Below are 21,989 nucleotides of genomic sequence, written 5' to 3'. Positions count from 1 at the left end.
TTAAAAAATACTAAAACAAAAGTAAGTAATTTTGCAAAACAGCCCCTGATATTTAATGGATAGTAATGAGTAGGGACTTATTCAATCAAATTTAAAATCATGATAAAGCTTTAGTTATTAAATATAACTAGTTATGTTTAGTTAAGTTAGTTATTTCATTTAGTTATTAAAACATTGTAGTATTGGCATGTAATAAAAAACATATCAGAGAATACATTAGATAGATAAGAAAAAACCTCATACTTACAGGGACATTTAATTTATGAAAAAGTTGGTATTTAATATCACTAAAAATAAATTAATTAAAAAAATGAAATTACCTAAAATGTCATTAGTACAATTAGATATCCTTTGGAGAAAATGAATAGAATATTGGCCCATGCCTTGTATTTGTATGCAATAGTAAATTTTAATTGGAAGTTAAATTTAAATGCACAGTCAAAACAAGACAAGGATGCTAGGAAAAAAGAAAATGAAAGGCAAATATTCCTAATGAACATAGATGCAAAAACCTCAACAGAATCTTAGCAGACCTAATTTAACAAAACATCAAAAGGATCATTACACTGCAATGAAGTGGAATTCATTCCAGAAATACAAAAATGGTTCAATGTCCACAAATCAATCAATGTGATAATGAAAGATAAAAATTATATGCTCATGTCAACTGATGCAGAAAAGCATTTGACAAAATTCAAAATTCATTCATGATGAAAACCCTCAAAAAAGTGGTTATAGATAAAACATACTTCAACATAATAAAGTCCATATATGACAAGTTCATAGCTAATGTCATACTCTGTTGAAAAGGGGAACCTTTTCTTCTAAGATCAAGAACAAGACAAGAATGCCCAGTCTCCTCACTTTTATTCAACATAGGACTGTGAGTACCAGCCAGAGTAATTAGGGAAAAGGAAGGAGAAGAGGATAAGGGGGAAGAGGGTATGGGGGAGGGGGAGAGGGAAGGATGAAAGGGGAGGAGGGACAGGCAGGAGGAGGAGAAATGGAATCCATAACAGGAAGGAATAAGTAAAATTGGCTTTGTTTTAAGATGTTATGGATACTATACATAGAAAACTCCAAAGAATGCACCAAAAAACCTACTCATGGCACCAACCCATAACATCATTCTATCAAACTAGCTACCTCTGGATACTGGGGGGCAGAGAGTAAGATCAGTGAATTATGGAGTTATCATACTGCCACACTTCCTTTGTCCTATCATATGTTCCCTAGTCAGAGACAATATTGTGTGAGAAACCACAGGTATGGATGTGCTTTATGAAGACAAACGAGACTACATCAAACACAAAAACTACACAGCATTTCTCTGATGATTAGTGACATTGAACATTTTTTATGTCTATTTTATATCTGTACGTCCTCTTTGGAGAAGTGTCTACTCAGATCCTTTGTCCATTGTTTAATGGGATTGTTTGTTTTCTTGGTGTTGAGTTGTATAAGGTCTTCACATAAAACAAACAAGCAAGCAAAATACAACCAGAAACAGTGAAGCACAGAACAAACTGACAGTAAGGAGTGGGGAGGGGATAATGGGGGGGGGGAAGGGTTGTTGAGGAACATGTATAAAGGACACATGGACAAAGCCGAATGGGAGTGGGATCCAGGGTGGGAGGTGGGGGTGGGGGTGGTGGAGGGATTGGGGGTTGGAAATGGAGACAACTGTACTTGAACACCAATAAAAAAATAAATTAAAAAAGAAAAAAATCTGAAAAAAAAATTTTGGATATTAACTCTTTATCAGATGTATCATTGGTGTATATATTCTCCAATTCAGTGGATTATCTTTTCATTTTGTAAATGGTTTCTTTTGCTGTGCAGGAATTTGCTGTGGTCCCATCTGTTTATTTTTTCTTTTGTTTACCTTGCTTAAGAACAAATGTCAGAAAAAATATTTCTTGAGAAATGCCTGAACACACAATGAAATATACCAATGATGTATTATAGAGTCATATACTTGAAACCTATATAATTTTATTAACCAATGTCTCCCCAATAAATATAATAAAAATACAATAAAATAAATAAAAACTACAAAGCAAAGAAAACAGCCAAGGGAATGAAAAGGCAAACTATTAAACAGGAGAAAATATTTGCAAATTATGTGTCTGATAAATTGCCAATATCCAGAATACATTTTTAAAAATTCCTTCAATTCAACAACAAAATTTTATTTAAAAATGGTCATGAAAACTTAAATAGACATTTCTCCAAAGAAGAAATACTGACCAACAACAGGTATAGAAAAAGATGTGCAACATCACTAATCATGAAGGAAGTAAAAATAAAAGCCACAATAAAATATCAATTTACACTCATTAGGATTCCCATTACCAAATAGCAAAGCAAAACAGAAAATAAACATTGGCAAAGATGTTGTAAAACTGGCAACCTTATGCATTATCGGTGGGAATGTATAATGGCACAGCAACTATAGAAAACAGTATGAAAGTTCCTCAAAAAAAAAAAAAGGAATTACCATGTGGCCTAGCAATTTTCTATTTCTGGGTATATATCAAAAAGGACTGAAAGCAGAATCTCAAAGAGATGTTTGCACACCCATGTCAGTTACAGAATTATTCACAATAGCTACAAGTTGGAAGTAACCTAATGTCCGTTGACAGAATAATGGATAAAGAAAATGTGGCATATACATGCAATGGAATGTTATTTAGCCTTAAAAAAGAAGGAATACTGCCATATGCTACAATAGGGGTGAGACTTGAGACCATTATGCTAAGTGAATGAGGTATCTAAAGTAGTCAAACTCTTAGAAAGTAGTGTGGTCATTGCCAAGAGCTGGGGAGAAAGGGAAAAAGGGGAGATGTGCAATGGATACAGCATTTCAGTTTAGCAAGAAAAAAATTTCTAGATATCTGTTTCACGATAATGTTCATAGAGTTAACACGACCGTACTATACACTTACAAATGGTCAGGACGGTAAAGTTTATATTACATGTCTTTTACTACAATTTTTATAAAAACTATAAAAACCTTTAGTAACAAGGCTGCCATTACAAGCAGCATTTTTTAATTATATTTTAAGCAGTAATGGTAAAAATGTATATTTTAGACATATTTATATGCATATTTTTGTGCATATCAGTCACATTTACCTATATTTTTGTAAAGATATAATTGTTAACAAATTAAATGTCTATTTTTATAAGCTAAAGTGTCCAATATTTTACACAAAGCAGACAAAAAAGAAAGAAAAGAGCTTACCTGTTAACAAAAGTACTATTCTCAGGGTTCCCATGTATGGGTGCTGCTATGGCATAACCTAAAGCATATCCAATTGTTACCGAAGCGTGGGCAAGGCCTATAAAATGAACACTGAACATCAAACAGCTATATCAGCCAGCTGTGTCATGAGATAATAAAAGGCTATGTCACTAAAATGAATCCTTTGTGCAAGCTTCATAGCACACTTTATTAGTCAGGATTCTCCAGAGCCATTCAAGTGAACAAATAACATATTTAGAGAGTGAGATTTTAAGAATTGGCTTATGCAGTTGTGGGGGCTGGCAAGTCCAAATTTGAATGACAGGCTGGCAGGTTGGAAACCCAACTAAGAGTTAATGTTACAGTCTTGAGTCTACAATTAAGTCTGGAATCTACAGGGCAGGCCAGCAGGCTGGGAAAACTCAGAGTTTCTCTGTTGTATTCTGGAAACATTTTTTTTTAAACACTCAGTCTTTATTCTAAGGGCTTCAACTGACTGAATGAGGCTTACATTCTGGAAGGTAATCTCTTTACTCAAATTCTGCTGATTGTAACTGTTAGTCACATCTAGAAAATATTACAGAAACATATAGACTGGTGTTTAATCAAACAACTGGTTGCCATAACTATGCCAAGTTTACACATAAAATTAACCATCATACATACTATCCAATGTGTATATTAGAGAAGCTCAGATACTTTAATCATATATTTCACTGTACCATAATCTATATAGTTAATGTAATATAAATATATTTATATTTAATATAAATATGAATTCCATATACCTTCTTTCACTTTAATTTGTGGTACTAAAACAAGATGATACTTTATAATGATACATTATCATCACCTTTGCATCTTTCATCTTAGTTGCCAGAGTTACAAGAGGTGACAATAACATCATCTTCTCTCCGCAGTGTATAGATGTGTGTTCTACTGAATTACTATTCAGTAGAACCAAGTGTAAAACAAAGATATTTGTTTCTACCCTCACATGAGACTAATAAACCACTGCAAATTTTTTTCTAAAAACAAACATATATATGAATGTCATCTATTTTAGCTTATTGGCATGATTTTCCTTACCTCTGATGAGAAATTATTATTTTGGTTCAAGATGCTATTTTTAAGTCATCTTCACAATAAGTATAGAAAACAATTTTAATTTTTCTTTAAAAACTGGTAGTTAAATAACCCTGTACAAATAAAGGATCCACCAGGACTCGAAGCTATTGCAATACAAGGAAATGCAAATTATTCTGAGTTGTATCCTGGTGTTACTTTTTGTAGGATACAGTAGCGTAAAACAGTGTAAATGGAGGATACTACACTGTGGTCCTTTAAGTAACATATCACTTCTCTCCTGGAACATATAAACCAGGTTGTATTGATTAACTGCTAAATAGAAGAGCCTCCCCAAAGACTGGCTTACTGTATGGAAAGAACAATACAATGATGACTATTTTGGCACCGCAGTACTGAAGAGGAATGACACAATGCTTCCATCCCCTTGTGGATGTGATGGCCGCAACTTCCCACACATATCCCCAAAGGTTAAACATGTAACTACTCAAGTAAGTCAACCTGGTAATTAAAAATTTTTTTTCCAGAAAAATGAACTGCAGCCTATATAATTTGACATGACACACACACGTGTGTGTGTATGCAGTATATATGGAAAGTATATATATATATATATATATGTGCAGTTTTCATTACTAAAGAATGTATTTGCTCTATATCTTTTAGGATGGCCTTCAGACAACTTGTCTACGATTCCAAATCTCCAGCAGCTCTTCAGAATTAAGCAGCTTGATGTGATTTGAAATTAGGCATACCAGTTAGCACTCAATCTGATATCATTATAAGAACTCACCTTTAACAGGAACCAAAACAACAAAACAAATAAGCAATCAAAATATAACCAAACACATGAAATAGAGAAAAGTCTGACAGTGCCCAGAGGGGAAAGGGGAGGGAATTTCAGGGGAGAAAGGGGAAGGGTTTACAGGAACGAGTATAAAGGACACATGGACAAAAACTAAGGGGGGGAGGGGTGGAAATGGGAGGGAGGTGGGGAGGGCTGGGGGGTGGGCTGGGATGGGAGTATAAGACAGAAAACTGTACTTGAACAACAATTAAAATAATTATTAATTAATTAATTAATAAGAACCAATAATTAGCATTTGTGTATCGGTTTAGATATGCACACCAAAAAATAAAGAATCTCAATAAAAATTCAGAATGGGTAAATCATATTATAAAGGGAAAGAAAAACTTGCCTAAATAAATACCAGCGGAGTGTGTGGCAACGTTCTCATGGACAAAGACCCATCCGAGGGTATAAAGAGGCATTCCTGCTATTCCCTGCATAGTCTGCCCAAGGAGGAAGAAAATTACATATTTTGATCGAAATGATATGTGTCTCTTGCAAGCTTTCAAAACCTTCGTTTCTTTGCAAATATCTTTGAAGAGATAATTTTAAGTTTTTGTTACAAGAGTCAAAACTTATATAACAAATACACAGTATCTTTTATGAAATATTTTACCTTTTATAAGCTATAATCAAGGTGACTTAAAGAAGACACAAAGGAAAGCAGATTGTCCTATTTTACTCCCATGGCTCCTACTGAATGCTAATCAAGTACTATTTTTAATATGTATCAAGCAGTGCTTCCTAATTTCTCATCCTTTCTGACCAGGACAGGATAAAGGGAAGAAGAGAAATGATGTGGTCAGAGGGGGCAGGGGAGGGAATTTCAGGGGAAAAGGGGAAGGATTTACAGGAACTAGTATAAAGGACACATGGACAAAAACTAAGGGGGGTGGAAATGGGAGGGAGGTGGGGAGCACTGGGGGGGTGGGGTAGGATGGGAGTAAAAGACAGAAAACTGTACTTGAACAACAATTAAATAAATCAATATTTAAAACAAGAGAAAAAAATGATGTGCTTTTCATTCCCTTCTCTTCATAAATCACCTTCTTGCTCAATTAGCTGTCCATTCAACAAATATAAGTATATTAAAATATATTCTATAAATTAATAAATAACTTTATTTGAAATATTTATATTCTACAAATACTATACATTTTAAATTATATATTATAAATATATGAGCATAGTATGTAGTTTATTTATTGATACAATGTCCATAAGAATATTATTTAATGCAAGAATTTTATAGTCTATAACTATTAATTATGTTAATTTGGTTCTATATTAATATGCATTGTTTTACTTACATTGTAAATACACATTATAAATATACACTTTAAACATCATAAGCTTATATACATACAGACAGAGAAAAACCTTTATGCATTTTTCCATCATGTCCTGCTAAATCCCAGTGTAAAGATACCAAAATAAGTAGATACATTCCAACACTTTCATAAGCCTACTCACAACAGAAAAGTAGTGAATATGGTCAGAAATAGCACTATGAAATTCCAAATAGCCTTTATTTATTGGGAGTAGCAAAAAGATTGTGGAATAAATTTTTGACAATGAACAAAGTAAGGAAGCCACCAATTGTTTTAGATTCGAAGTCCCAGGTCAAAAAGTGGATCCATTAGTAGCTAGATAATGTCTGATCTTTTTCAGTGTGTGTTCAGTTTTTTTTTAATGGTTGTATATGTGCTGTATATATGTGTTTTGAAGTCAAAATTAAGAGACCAATTAAAGCATATTGTGGAAGACATAAAGAATTACTGAAGGTCTCAAAAGATTTAAATACAGAAATGTATAAAAGAAAAACAATTTTATAAAATAATTTTCCCAAAATATTCTTTCTTCTTTCTAGGCCCATCTCTTACATGAAAGGGTATATGATCATGAATAGTTGAAACAATGGGTATACATTACAAGGGAGCTATAATTATTTCGTTTAATAAACTTAGTCATATAAATAGATTCAGATAGATGGATGCACAGACAGACAAGTATCATAGTCTAAGTTCCTAGAGGCAATGATTTAAATGATTAATGATTTGAAGTATGACAGTATTATTTCAATCTTACCTTCAGTTTCGATATTCAGTTGATAATTTTCACCAATAGTGTAAGAAAGAGCAAAGAAAAGTGATCCAAATCCTATTAAAAAGGAGGAAAATGTAATCCACTTTAGTATGTTTCCTTTCCCTCCATAGTATGATATAAGGAGGACTACCAGGCAGGATGAAATATCATAAGTTGAGGACAACAACATGCTCTCAGCGGCTCTCAGACGGTTGCCACTCTCAAGCGTGCTGATGTTCAGAGATATGAGACCAAACACAATACCTAAAATAGAAAAGAAAAAAGTAAGCAACAACATGCATTTTAACAAAATATATCACCATGATAATCATTGCAAAGCAAAACTTGATTTACAGGGATTTAACTTTATTTCACATTGTTCAGAATGTTTAAGATTTATGAGCATATAATGATTCCCTTTTTTAAAAACACTAATAGGCCTTAACCTATATGAAATAGTTGCTAATGGAATATTGTAAAAAGCTATTTTTAAAAACTATATTCATGAGTAATTTACTGAAGAGTATGATCTTTTTATCATCTCATTACTACCATTTATTTTGATTATAATTCAGTTAGATGAGTAAAAATGAATAAATAACAATCCAATATCTACCATCCAGAACAGAAAATAAAATGTTATCAAAATGGTTTAAAAAATAGCTGAAGCCCAACATGTACACCCCAAACCCATGTCCTGTCCTTGAAGTTCACCATTTCCTAGACTTCTTAACACATTTTTGACAATATATACATCCTTGAACAATACAGAGTATTGTTTGTCATGTTCTTGAACATTAAATAATGTTCGGTCAGCATCCAGCTGGGAAAAAAATAACCATACCAAATGTGTGTGTGTGTGTGTGTGTGTGTGTGTTTGTAAGGAAATTGACAGAGAGGTTGGTTACAAAGTAATACATTTGTTGGACTGGAAAGAGGAAATAGTTGTTAATGAAAACTCATGACATCTAATGCTACCCAAGTTGCTGGAGCATGGACAGCTGCGGGGTCCACTGCTGCTTCTGCTGCTCAGAGACAGAGCCCATGAGCACTGTGCTCCTGAACCATCCACTGTTGCTGCTGACGCAGCTGCGTTGGTGACTGACTAAAGGAGCCTTTTCGACCCCAGCATCACTGTTGCTGTTACAAATACCACCAGAAACAGGGACCAGAAAACAAAAAACAAACATGAAAAATAGGCTTCCCTTTGTTTCTTTTTCAAACCTGCTACAGCTTTTCACTGGTAACACCTAGGTGAAGCCAACTGGCAAGGAAATCTGGGAAATGTAGTTTACAGGCTGCCAGTCTCTTAGCAAACAGGAATGAGTCCAGAAGGGGAGCAATGGCGTTTATGGACAACAGACAAACAACTTGCGCAGTTCACATTTTAGACCACTCAGGATATATTTTCACCCTTTGCCCCATACTTAAATTTCCATATGAAATTAATAGCAACAACATCATCATGCATCTTCCTAACGTGTTTCAATTATCCTTACAAAGACCATCTCACTCTTTCCCTAAAAAAGGGAGGTACATAGTCTAGTCAGTTATAATATCCATATCAAGGCAATGTTAATCCTTCTACTTTAATCACAAACATGAATGGATTTTTTAACATAAAAACTAAATTGCAAAGGTGTAAGTGGTATAGAAAGGTATAAAAGATATAAATAAATAACTAAGCAAGCATAGAATAGGCCTAACTAAATTTCTGAGGGAATTATATTACAAAATGCCATCAATCCAACTTAAAACCACAACAATTAAACAGACCAAGAGTGGCAGGAAACAATATATAAATACTTTGCTGCATCCAAGAGAACAATGTTTTCAATTCTCACTTTATTTTATTTATTCGTTTTTTAACAACCATCATTTTAGATGTGGCCAAGAGAGAATTATCCAGGGCAAAAATATCCATCAGTAACCATGTCCAGCTCTGGGATTGGGGGATTAATTCCCCAACTAATTCAGGAATATCCTGTAAAACCGAGATATGAAATTGTAAAGCTATAGCACATGATACTCTTTTATAAAATAGTATAGAAAGAGAAGTAATAAGAAATTAAAAGTTGGAATACACACACAAATGCACACTTTGTCCATGTATACCTAAAAAAAAAATTAAGAAAAAAAACGCTACGGTATTTCTCTAAGTGGTTTCAGTAAGTGGTTTCTGTAAATGCTACATTTATTTCTCTAAGTGGTTATGAGACATAGTTCATATTTATAACCTCCTTCTTCCCTATTCCCTTTCTCTTCTACTTCTCAATCCAGATAACATATATACATTATTATAAAGCACACACTTCACCTTATAGGGCAGCACCCCAAACTTTTTGATGGTTGTCTCCTAGCTGGAGGCTTATCTGAGTCTTCAGTAGGACATTGTAATTATCTACAAGGCCGAGAGCTTCTCATTATTGAGATACATAATAAGATCAGTGAATTCCATAGACACGAACTCTCTGAATGCATATCTTTTGCTATAAAATGTCTTCATTAAAAACAATGTAATAAATAAGATGATCATAATGGTATATAAGGCATTTGTGAGATCCAACTATAGTTATTTTGGCAGAAATATGGTGGTAAAAGAATTCATATTCAAAAAAATATATGTTTCAGTGAGAAGAAATTATTGCCCACTCCATAATAAAAGCAGATGATGTAATCAACTTTCCTCCAGGTAGCTGGTTGACTTCATCAGGAATGGAGTAATTTCCTTGATTGTGTTGACTCTTCCTGGTTGGCAAGTGAGGCACTTAGCAGTACAATAGCCAGATCACCTCCAGTGAAGATAAATCTATGCATTCAGCTCTTGTGCAAACTCCATGCTTGATGCAACTGAACATGAGCTCATTGAACAAGACATACAATGTCTGGGAAAAGGGGCTGGCTCATATTCACAGGATGGTTATCTATGTACCTCATTACTGAGAGCTTCCTCTGCAATGGATTTCTTTGGTGAACATTTGCAAAGGGTAACTCTGCCTATTCAGAGACACCATGTATCTGGCCCTCCTAGTCATTACTGGGCAATAGCAGCATGGTATCTAGGAAACACAGACACTCAAATTATACTGCTCAATGTTCTGCTCACTGGGAGGATTTTCTGTTTGCTCAGTTTTTCAGGGACATCTCTGAGTGGGACTATTATGTTACAATAGCATACTTCCATCTTTAAAAAACCACAGGCACAAAAGATTATGTTTCTTTCTTAGTAGTGAAAACAAAGAAATGTTTCCTCTATGTTAGAAGAGGTAGCCTTGTATACTCTGAACTAACTGGTCCCTAGAGACGTCACTGAAGTGGCAGGAAAATTTTGGATGTTGAAGATATTATCTCCCAGGGCAGATGTCAGGTAAGTCATCCTGGGAAAGCTGAGATTTGATTCTAGTTAGGAGTGTGACAGCAATAAGGGGTGGTGGGATGGGTCATAAGGACAACCCACACTCCCTTAACTCAGATAAGATAATTTCATGTTTTCAAGCAGAGAATTGCTTTTACTTCAGTTGTAGGAAGAAAAGTTGCTCCTACTAGGAAAGGAGATATGGAATTTCAGGACTGATGGTCCTCAGATTCACCAAATTCCACCTGAATGCTTTTATCCCAATTCTCAGGGTCAAACAATGCCCCAACTCTCACATAAGTGGTCTTATGAATCCATGAATTCAGCTTGTATTGTACCTCTACAACCATGAATTAGGATTGGTACTATTCAAAATATGTAGTATGTGGCTAAAAGTGATGAGATTCTCTTACAACCATTGGAGAAGCTCACGTGTTTTCTAATGATGCCCTAAACTAATTTTCTTTCTGTAAACTTCCCAGCATAGTCAGTCAACCCCAGAATCTTTGTAGTCTAAGGTTCCACCATAGGAATCAACTGCAGAAGCTATTGATCTCCCGAAGTCTTGCTTTCAATAAGACTTTATCTCAGGCAACATTTTAAATAACCCTTTTGTCAGCATATGTCATGGACTTCCTAGTGTATCATATTCCACAGGCACAAATTTTGTTGTTTTTACTGCTTTCAAGCCCAGTTAGGTCAGATAACCAATCTAGATTCCCATCTTTGAGGGCCGGTTTGTTTTGTCCCAATTCAAAGCTTGGTATAAAGTACTATATCAAAAATTATGTGATTTTTGCAATTTATAGGTCAATCAGTTTAATTACATTGGTGAAGCTAAAAGTTTAGTCAAAAGCTTTTCAAACATTTTCATATCTCAGAATATTTTTACAAGGAGTATTATTTGATACACACATTAATCAATTTCTTAGCCATGTTTCTCTCTAGTGAAATGTTATGAATATTTATCTGAAGAATATATATTTTAATATGACCCCATTTATAACAGTTCTCATGAATTTAGTTGCAATCCATCAAAGCTGCTTTTTATAGTTTCACAGCAAAAGTTGACTCAGCCAACCTCAGTTGCTCAAAATAGACCTGTCTCAAGACCGACTTCTGGCTCCTGGAAGACAACTCCAAGCCCTCGAATATTCTGCCTCATAAGAGTGCTTTTATATGCTGGAAGTCTTGGGCCACACAGTGCCAGTTGGATCAGGTAGTTTACACTAATGGTGATTTAAAGTCAATATCTATATTGTTGTATGCCTGAGACTGTATCAGTTTAATTAGCTTATATTAACAATATATTTAGGTTTTGAACACCTTGTTTGCTGGGGAGGATGTGGGAAAAAGTATTGGGGTCTGAGTAGCTAAAGTCAGTCACACAGATGCTGCATGCTACATGACTGACCTTCCTGCCAAAAATCTTGGACATTGAGACTCATGTGAACTTCCTTGGTCAGAAACTTTTTGCATGTGCTGGAAAATTAAGCATGTCCATATGTCCTCAGTGGAAAAGAACACATGGAAGCTGGGGCCTTGTTTCTTCTAGATGTTATCCCATGTGCCTTTTCTCTTTGCTGATTTTATCCTTGCACTTCAATAAATCATATCAGGAGTATAACATCTTTCTCTGGGTCATCAGTCCTTCTACTGAATCATTCAGTCTGAGTGAGGTCTATGGATCTCCAACATAATAGTTAATAAATTTGAAGTTTGTTAAGGCCTCCAAATGACTCTTCACTGTACATTATAATATTTTAATTGAGAAAACACTTTCTAAAAATGTGTATCTATGAAAACACGACTAACTAGTGTTCCTGTTCTGTTTTGTACTGAAATATTTCAGCTGAAAATCATTCATAGAATCTTTCTTTGACACATACTTTAAAAAATTCTTCAAGAAATTGTCTGTACTTATTATTATTATTTTAAATGTTTTGCCAAAGGTAAATGCACAAAGCCATAGCCCTTATTCATTTCATTCCAATATATGAAAAAGAATCACTGTAATTTACTATATTAAGATAATAAAAAGCAAAAACACCGTGAACATCACAATGCCAAAAAAGATATTTGACAAAAACCCAATGCACTTTCTCTCCAGATAGGACATATAGGTGGCCAATAGACATATGAAAAAAATGCTCAACACCATTAATCATCAGAAAAATTAAAATAAATACCGCAATGATGTATTACCTCACACCTGTTGGAAGGGCTATCATTAATAAATCAATAAGCAAGTGCTGGCAAGGATGTGGAGAAAGGGAACCCTTTTGCACTGTTGGTTGAAATGCAAATTGGTGCACCCAGTGGGAAAAGCAGTATGGAGATACCTTAAAAAACTAAAAATGGATCTGCCTTTCGACCCAGAAATCCGAAGGAACTTCTCAGAATATATCCGAAGGAACCCAAAACACTAATTCGAAAGAACATAAGAACCCCTATGTTCATTGCCGCATTATTCACAATTGCCAAAATATGGAAGCAGCCCAAGGGTCCATCAGTAAATAAGTGGATTAAACAACTATGGGACTTTTAAACAAGGGAATACTACTTGGTTGTAAAAAAGAAGAAGAAAAAGAAAAATTTACTCTTTGCAACAGTATGGATGGACCTAGAGAACATTATGCTAAGTAAAATAAGCCATTCACAAATACTATATGACTCCACTCATATGTGGAATCTAATGAAGAAACTGAATTAACAAGCAAAATAGAGACAGATTCATAGATTAAGAGCAGGATGATAGCTAAGGTGGCGGAAGGAGGGGAGGATATGGAGGGATTAAGCAAAAAGAAAAAGGACTCATGGACACAGACAATAATGGTGATTGCAGGGGAGGGGGTAAAAGGGGACTGAAAAAAGTAGAAAAAATACAATAGAAAATAAATAAATGGGATAATAAAATTACTATTTTTATTATCTCAATATACTTTCATAATAAAAATATTCAAGGCTCCGCTCCTCATACTTAATGGGCGTGAACAGACCAAAAATGGCTCAAGAAGATCTCAAAGCCCCAGAGCCCATAACTCTAAGCAACAAAGAAATAGCCAAACTTTCAGATGCACAGTTCAAAACACTGGTGATCAGGATGCTCACAGAACTGGTGGATTTTAGTCACAAATTAGAGGAACATATGAAGGCTAAACTAATTGAAATGAAGGGAAATGCACAGGAAACCAATAGTGATGGAAAGGAAACTGGGACTCAAATCAAGGGAGTGAACCAGAAGGAGGAAAAAATGACCAAACAGGAAAATATGAAGAAACAACAATTCAAAAAAAGTTAGGAGAGACTTAGGAACCTCCAGGACATCTTTAAATGCTCCAACATCCGAATTATAGGGGTACCAGAAGGGGGAAAGAAACAGCCACCAGTGGAAAACTTATCCGAACAAATAATAAAGAATTTCCCCATTCTGGCAAAGGAAATAGACTTCCGGGAAATCCAGGAAGCTCAGAGAGTCCCAAAGAAGTTGGACCCAAGAAGGAACACACCAAGGCACATCATAATTACATTAGCCAAGATTAAAATGAAGGAGAGAATCCTAGAAGCAGCAAGAGATAAGGGGACAGTCACCTACAAAGGAGTCCTCATCAGACTGTCAGCTGATTTCTCAAAAGAGACCTTACAGGCAAGAAGGGGCTGGAAAGAGGTATTCCAAGTCATGAAATCCAAAGACCTACAATCAAGATTACTCTATCCAGCAAAACTTTCATTTAGAATGGAAGGACAGATAAAGTGCTTCTCACATAAGATCAAGGAGTTCATCATCACCAAGCCCTTATTGTATGAAATGTTAAAGGGACTTACCTAAGAAAAAGAAGATAAAAAAGATGAACAGTGAAAGGACAACAAACTGAACAGTTATTAACAATCACACCTAAAACAAAAGCAAACTACGAGGACACCTAGATCAGGAGCAGAACCATAGAAATGGAGATCACATGGAGGGTTAGCAACAGGGGAGTGGGAGGAGGAGAATGGGGGAGAAGGTACAGAAAATAAGTAGCATAGACGGTAGGTAGAAAATAGATAGGGGGGAAGGGTAAGAATAATATGGGAAATATAGAAGCTAAAGAACTTGTGACGTGATCATAAACTAAAGGGGGGGAATGGTGAGGGTGGAGGGTGCAGGGTGGAGGGGAATGAAGGGGGATAGAACAACTGTAATGGCATAATCAATAAAATCAAATAAAATTTAAAAAAAAGAAAAAATATTCAGTGAACTAGGAATAGAACACAACCTTCTCAAACTTACATAAGTACATACAGTGTGGGACAAAAGGGTGGGTTTACAGTTGTGAGTGTATGAAACACAGAGTTTATTCTTTCTTGTATTATTATTTATTAATTACTGTACTATTTTCCATATGAACAACTATAAACCTACTGTTGCCCCACCCTGTATATGAAAATTCTACAACACAATTCTAAAGTCATAGAGTTACCATATGACCAAGCAATTCCACTCCAAGGTATAAACCCCAGAGAAAAACATACATATACATATCCACACAAAAACTTATCCACAGTTCCAGCTCTATGTGTAAGGAGCTTAGAAGTCACCACTCTGTCCTAACTAGTAACAAACTTAACAGACTGAACAATTCACAACTCTTTGGATACATAAGAGAGAGAAAGAAACAGCAAACTTGATGAGATTGTAAATTCAACTGTCATCATAACTCATCAAGCCATACGTTCAAATTTTGTGTTTCATTCCCAGAAATGTCAGCCCTGGGGTTAAAAAAAAATAAGAGCTTACTTTAAGACTTTGATGGGAGTTTTTGAATTCTCATAACTTGAGCTAAAAGTTGAGACCTGAGTTTGTCATTGCTCCCCATAAGTGCTTAAGGTTACTAAAAAGATTTGTTCCTACACCAGAGTCTTATAGTCACCATTTCTACCAAAATGCAGCAACCTCCTGGGCTTTCGAGGTACGTGCTTCAGCTGGCACTTTATCACAAGTAAACATGGTGATAGCTTGATGAAGTATGATGCCACTGCATGACAAGAATCCATTTCCTACTGGCAGAGAGCTCAGCACTTCATTCATGGGTAAAGGAATAAAAACAATCCTAAAATCCTGTCTTTGTGGGTGTATCTTCTGGGACTACTAGTCATAGCAATGCCATAGTAGTCGGGATCCAATCAGGAGAGGGAAACTGCAAAGTAATTTGAACAAAGACAGTTTAATATAAGGATTATTAACTATAACAGAGAATTGAAGTAACAAGGAATGAGCTGGTAAGAAGTAAAGAGAATGCTAAGGAATATAGAAATAGTACAAGGAAGAGCTGCTTCCTCTAGGGCTGAGATAAAGCACTCAAGGGCTAAACCCAGACCTTGTGACAGAGAACACAACAAAATTTTGGCAAATTGAATCCAGTAACATGTAAAATAATAATAATAATAATAATAATAATAATAATAATAATAATAATAATTCAGTAATAAGGGTTTACCCCAAGATTGCAGGATTGTTTAAATATCCAAAAGTAAAAGAATGTAATATGTAGTATTAATAGAATAAGTAAGAAAAACCAGCCCTGGCTGGTGTAGCTCAGTGGATTGAGCAATGGGCCTGTGAACCAAAGGGTTGCTGGTTTGATTCCCAGTCAGGGCACATGCCTGGGTTATTGCAAGTCAGGCCCCCAGTGGGGGGTGCTCAGGAGATAACCACACATTGATGTTTCTCTCCCTGTCTTTCTCCTTCCCTTCCCCTCTGTCTAAAAATAAGTAAATAAGATTTTTTTACAGAAACCATATAACAGTCTCAGGAGATACAGAAAAAATGGTAAAATTCAGCACCAATTCATAATAAAAATTATCAACCAACTAAAAATAAAAGGTAAGACATATAAACTGATAAAAGACATCTACAAAAAAATCTAGTTAACATATTTAACTGTGAGACACTAAGTGACTTCTGCCTAAAATCAATAAAAATAAATGAAAATTTTAAAAATTTCTACTCAACATTTTTATTGGAAGTCATAACCAGTATAGCAAAGCAAGAAAAAAAAAGCATACAGATTGGGAGGAAGGAAGTAAAACTCTACTGATTCACAGACGACATGACTGTGTATATGACAGGTGACCTTTCACCTTCTGGGACAACGCTCAACCCACTGGGCCATGCTGGCCTGGGTAAACCACAAAATTTCTAAAAGACAACAAAGCAAAAATTATTCATGAGTTTGATTTAGGCAACATTTTTTATAGAAACCAAGAAGAATTAACAAATTGGACTTCAACAAAACTGAACACTGTCCTAATTGGGTAGCTCAGTTGGTTAAAGCATTATCTGGATGTAGACACACGAAGGTTTGGGTTCTTTCCTGGGTCAGGGCACATTCGAGAATCAACCCATGAATGCGTCAATAAGTACAACAACAAATCTCTCTCTTTCTTTCATCAATCAGTAAAAAAAAAAATTTAAAAACTGAATCCCTTTTTCATCAAAAAAGACACAAATGAAAACAGAAAAGAAAAGCAAACCATAGATTGGAGGGAGAAAGGGATGCAGAGAGGCAGGCAGACAGGCAGGCGGGAGTGCATGGCCTGGGTCTTGTGAGGAAACATCAAACATGTCCAGCTTGAAGTTCAGCATAAGGAATGAAACACCCACATAGTTTAAAACTTCATGGACATAAGCCATGTAAGAGAGGGTGAGGGGTGAGAGGAAGTGTTGCAGATTAAAGAAGTCATCTAAAATTTAACAACTAAATGCAACGTGTGTGCCTAGATAGAATTTTGGGCCAAAAGGGAAAAGGTAACACTAGTGAGACAGTTGGAAACACCTGGGTGGGGCCATCGATTCCAAGTTTGAGGGTAGTGTGCACTGGCAATCCTGACTGGAGGGAGAGGAGGGGTTATATAGGAGAGTGTCCTCATTTGGGGAAGATGCCCAATATTATACTGGAGTATTAGCAATAATGGGATGCCACGCTGAAAAAAATCTGTATGTGTAGGGAAAGAAAAGGAGAAAAAACAAATGTGATCAATGTAAACCACTAGAGAATCTGAGAGAAGGGTACTCAGGAATTCTTTGTACCCTTTCCGTGTGTTTGAAATCATTTCAAAATTGTTTAAAATGTAAGAATAAAAATACCAACTGATAAATAAATGAAGAGATAAACTATTTTTATGAATGGAAGACTCAATATTATGCTTACACTGAGCTAATGACCTGTATGAAGTCACTTAATAAGTATTGGAACTAAAACCATTCACTGTCAACCACTTGTTCAAAAACCTGCAATGGCTCATTACCCACACAATAAGGAGGTTAAGTCAAGTAAGAAAATGCCTACAAAGCACTTACTCATCACCCAGTATGTAAGTGGGAAGTAAACACCTAGTGTCCTCTCAAAATTCTCCACCAGGTATTTAAATACCCTTATAATATGGCCACAGTTTATACTTTCCTTTTTCATATATTTATGTATTCAATACATATTTATTGACTATCTTTTTTGCCTCAGTCACTATATTAGGTCCTGGTGGAGTGGGGGAACAATAAATAAAATAAATATAATTACCATTTTTGATTCTTAGGTAACATCATCCTGTCATTCAGGACTCTGAAAAAAGGCTTTCCTGTATCTAAACATCCCACTTATTCATTCATTTCCTTATTCAATAAATTTTCCTTAATTACCTCCCGGAATATCAGAACTATACCTATTTATCCAGGCATAATTCAAATGATTTTTCCTTAGAGAAACTTCTTTCACAATCTCCTGAAAAATAAACTGATGACTATTTATTTGTTCCTCTCATATCATTCTAATCACAGTGCACTTATTTAGACACAGCAGTTTAAAGCAAAAAAGAGATCATGTTTGGCAAACTCCGCTGTGGTGAGTGTAAACAGGAGGGTGATAATCTAAGTGTAATGGGAGCGGAGAGGGCCTTGGCCAAGTAGGGAATGCGTGACGCTCTAAAAGCATTCAAATTCACATTCTTCTACAAAGTGTGTGTGTGCAAAGATACACACCCTGGAGTCTGGGTTCTTTTATATAGATTGTTTGAGCTTCTAACTCCACCTCCTCAATTCACCCCCAGGAAAACAAGATCCAGGCAGAAAATAACGTGGCCAGTGTGCCTCAACATCGTGGGCAGAAGCAGGACAAACCTTGTGGCCACAGATACTGTTTTCAATGTTAATGCTGCAAGTGATTCAACCCTGAGCTTCTCAGTATTGGTGACCAAAACACACTAATGACTCAGTACTATAGGCCCCTATTACCCACACTGTGAGGGGTACCTGTGTCAATAAGGTGTTTGATGACAGAAGCCCAAGCCATGGTGGCAGCCCGTTTAACAAGCCTTTATCCTGGTCATACCTCAAGAGCGTTGGAGAGGATAGCTGCTTCAAGGAGAACCACCCAATTCCACTCTTGCCTCCCCCACCTACCCGCCCCTACCCTGCTCCCTCAGGCTCACCCTGAGATATCAGCACGATGCAGAAGAAAACCATAAAGCAGCGGATATTATTAAGTTGTGGACAGCTGGGAATGATTTTCCAGCACAAGCTCCGGATCTTCTCCAAATTTTCATTCTGTTCTCCCCGCTTCTTAACAGAGGGTTGGGACCTAGCCTTCTTTCTTTTCTTGTGGAACTTGATCACGGAAATTGAAAGCGCCCTGATAAACCGGGATTTTCTCCTGGTCTTCCTGGCCTCCTTGGCTTCCCTGGCCTCCCTGGCCTCCCTGGCCTCCCTGGCCTCCCCGGACACTGTGCTCCCCGCAGGCTGAGCCTGCATGGCCTGGGGCTCCACTTTCACTAGGGCTTCAGGCATTGCAGGAGGGTCTCTGCGGAGGCCTGGACGTGGCTCGTGCTGGGGATGGCCGCTCTGACTCTTCCAACTGACCAGCCCGCGGACGTGGACGTCATGGAATTGGCGCCCACAGCCTAGGTCTCTGGAGGAAACGTTCCTTCTAGGCTGGGGGCAAACGTCCCTGCCAGAAGGTTGACAGTTGGCCTGAGAAAACTTCCAAAGCTATTTCCTCTTCACTTCTGTGTGGGAAAGGAGGAAGGAAAAAAAGGGGGCGGGGGTGGGGGTGGTGACTAGTACTATTGGATTCTGATAACTGTTAACACGGGAAGAACCAGTATAACTCAAATGGAAGTAATGTTAAAAAGCGAGGAAAGAAAAAGATGCAATAATGGGACAATGGAACTGTGTCCCCCAAATCCCCCAGAAATTACTTCTTGTTTTTTCAAATTGAATAATCTCACAAGAAACACCCTGAAAATTGTTGAAACCAGCAAAGGTCATAAAACAGTATTCCAGTGAATGCTCCTAAGTAAAGTGTTTTACACGTAGAAATTATCATCCTAGAAACTATCTCTAGCCAAGGACAGAAAGAATTTTAGGATCCAGAGTGTGGTTTACTTCCCCAGGTACAAAAGTCTTAACTAAAAAGAAAGAATGTAGGAGAATAGCTACAGGACACAAAATGCATGTGTTGTTTATACAAAACCGGAACTTCTTATTGGTTTTCTTTTCTTAGGCAAAGGATAAGTTACTCAGGTCATGTATGTGGGGATGGTGAACTTTCCAGAAAAATTGAAACTGTCTTCCCTCCTATGTAGGAGACATTGTCTCACCAAAATGATCCAGCTCTTAAATAAGCTTTTGTGCTGCTAGAAAGTGCTGGGGCTTGTAGACCAGTGGGGGGAAATCACTAAAGGCTTGGGAGAAGGGTCCCACAGGCCTCACCACTGACCTAGGCCTGAGCTTGAGTTTCTGCCCACCAGTGAGTAGAAACGTTCACCTATACTGAGAGATCTAGTGTGTCAAATATCTAGAAGGGGGATCATTAGTCATTACATAAGGAGGAGCAATGCCCTAGTTTTTCCATGTTCCTTTCCTACTTAACTAGGATGCCCCCCCCCACATTGCTTCAAGATATTAATAATCATATAGGGAGCAGAAATCCTAGGAGGTAAGAATGTGGAGGGACTCATTTTGTGCTTTGATACCAGAATAGCCATGGTCTGGAAGTAGAAGGGAAAAAATGGTTCTTTTAAAAATAAATGGTACTAGGACTTGCGCTTCTACTCAGAACATAGAGAGTCAAGTAGAATGTTCGCTCCACTCTAACAACAATAGTCCAAAATAAACCTGGGTAATAAAAATACTATTACCGTTTCTGCTCATCAGATACCTGTATGTCCAAAGCAACAAGGAAAATTGGTTCTGAAGGCTAACAAACCCCTCAGAAAAAGAACAGAACGTACAAACTGTTTCACCTTTGGCAGAGCACCAGGTATTAGACCTGTGGGGTCAGAGGAGACCTTGGTTGAGAAACCTCGGTACTCTCATTCTGTCTAGGAAAGAATTCAGAACCAAGACTCAAAGTATAAGAGAGAAAATATTTAGAAAATCACAGAAGTAAAAGAAGTGACCCATAGAAGAAATGGGCACAGGAAACAAGTTGTGGAGGCAAAAGGAAGGTCCCTTGGAGCTTAGGAGAGAGAAGGAGGCAAGGAAAATGTGCCTGGGAAGGGGGTGGGAAAGAGGGGGAAGGCACAGGTGCGCTCCTGGGAGGGAGAGCACTCTGGGTCCTCCATTAGAAAGGCTTTTAAGGGTAGGGATTTTAGGACAGGCCCCAGGGGAGAATCTCAGTAGAATATTCATCAGCTTTCCAGGTGTGGCCTTTCAAGGTGGTGGTCTCCACTGAGTAGTGGGTGCCAGGCCAGGGGTCATTAGTCAGTGCAGCTAGTCCTGAGGTCAGCCACTGCATCCCTTGTCTGTTTCTGCTGCTTTTCTGGGTGTGGAGCTGAAATATAATGATATGTTATCTCTAAGGAGGAAAGTTCAGGGGGTCTGTATGACAAGCGATATGAAAGGTCAGGGAGTCTAAACCACATGACCTGCGATATGCTAGGGGTGGAAGGTCACGCTGGGGGCAAGGCCTTTGTTTTCCCTGTTTTGTCCATTGCTAGGCAACTGGGCTTTCCACACTGGTGACCTTCTGTACCTTCCTTGCTGTGCTTATGTCTGTTTAATTGCCTACCACAATAGCAACCGTAAAAGAAGACAGAAATAAAACACCTGAAATTTTAATAAATTCTTAAAGGCCCAGTGAGGGCTAGCATATGGTTTAGAAACCCGAGGAACATTAGAAACAAGGGGCATCGTTGCCATCTGACAAGGCAAGAGCACCCTTAACACAGAATGCATTAGATGGTGATAGACTGCTACTGAGAGAGAAGCAGGAAGGCTTACTTGCTCACCCTTCTATCCCTAGTGCTGTCCTTCCTTTTAGTATGCAAATCAAAAAAATATTCTAGGATATTTTTCTGCCTCTAGGATCGGGGCAGGAAACTCTCCTGCC

General features: G+C 37.0%; 1 protein-coding gene across 1 annotated transcript in view; it reads right to left on the bottom strand.

Moving 5' to 3' along the window:
* SLCO6A1 (solute carrier organic anion transporter family member 6A1) overlaps positions 1–21,989 on the bottom strand; it is a 102,331-nt gene that overhangs the window by 56,461 nt on the left and 23,881 nt on the right. Inside the window, exons 2-5 of the mRNA XM_053663664.1 lie at positions 19,090–19,604; positions 7,272–7,532; positions 5,533–5,715; positions 3,248–3,344 (exon numbers count right to left, since the gene is read on the bottom strand). Coding sequence (XP_053519639.1) covers positions 3,248–3,344; positions 5,533–5,715; positions 7,272–7,532; positions 19,090–19,604 — 1,056 coding nt within the window. The remainder of the gene's footprint in view (positions 1–3,247; positions 3,345–5,532; positions 5,716–7,271; positions 7,533–19,089; positions 19,605–21,989) is intronic.

This window comes from Artibeus jamaicensis, unplaced genomic scaffold (assembly GCF_021234435.1).
Source record: "Artibeus jamaicensis isolate MK-2021 breed Jamaican fruit bat unplaced genomic scaffold, CSHL_Jam_final contig_3243, whole genome shotgun sequence".
In the NCBI taxonomy this organism is placed as follows: domain Eukaryota; kingdom Metazoa; phylum Chordata; class Mammalia; order Chiroptera; family Phyllostomidae; genus Artibeus; species Artibeus jamaicensis.
Note: the sequence above shows the minus strand (reverse complement) of the source record. Positions and strands in the feature narration are given on the sequence as shown.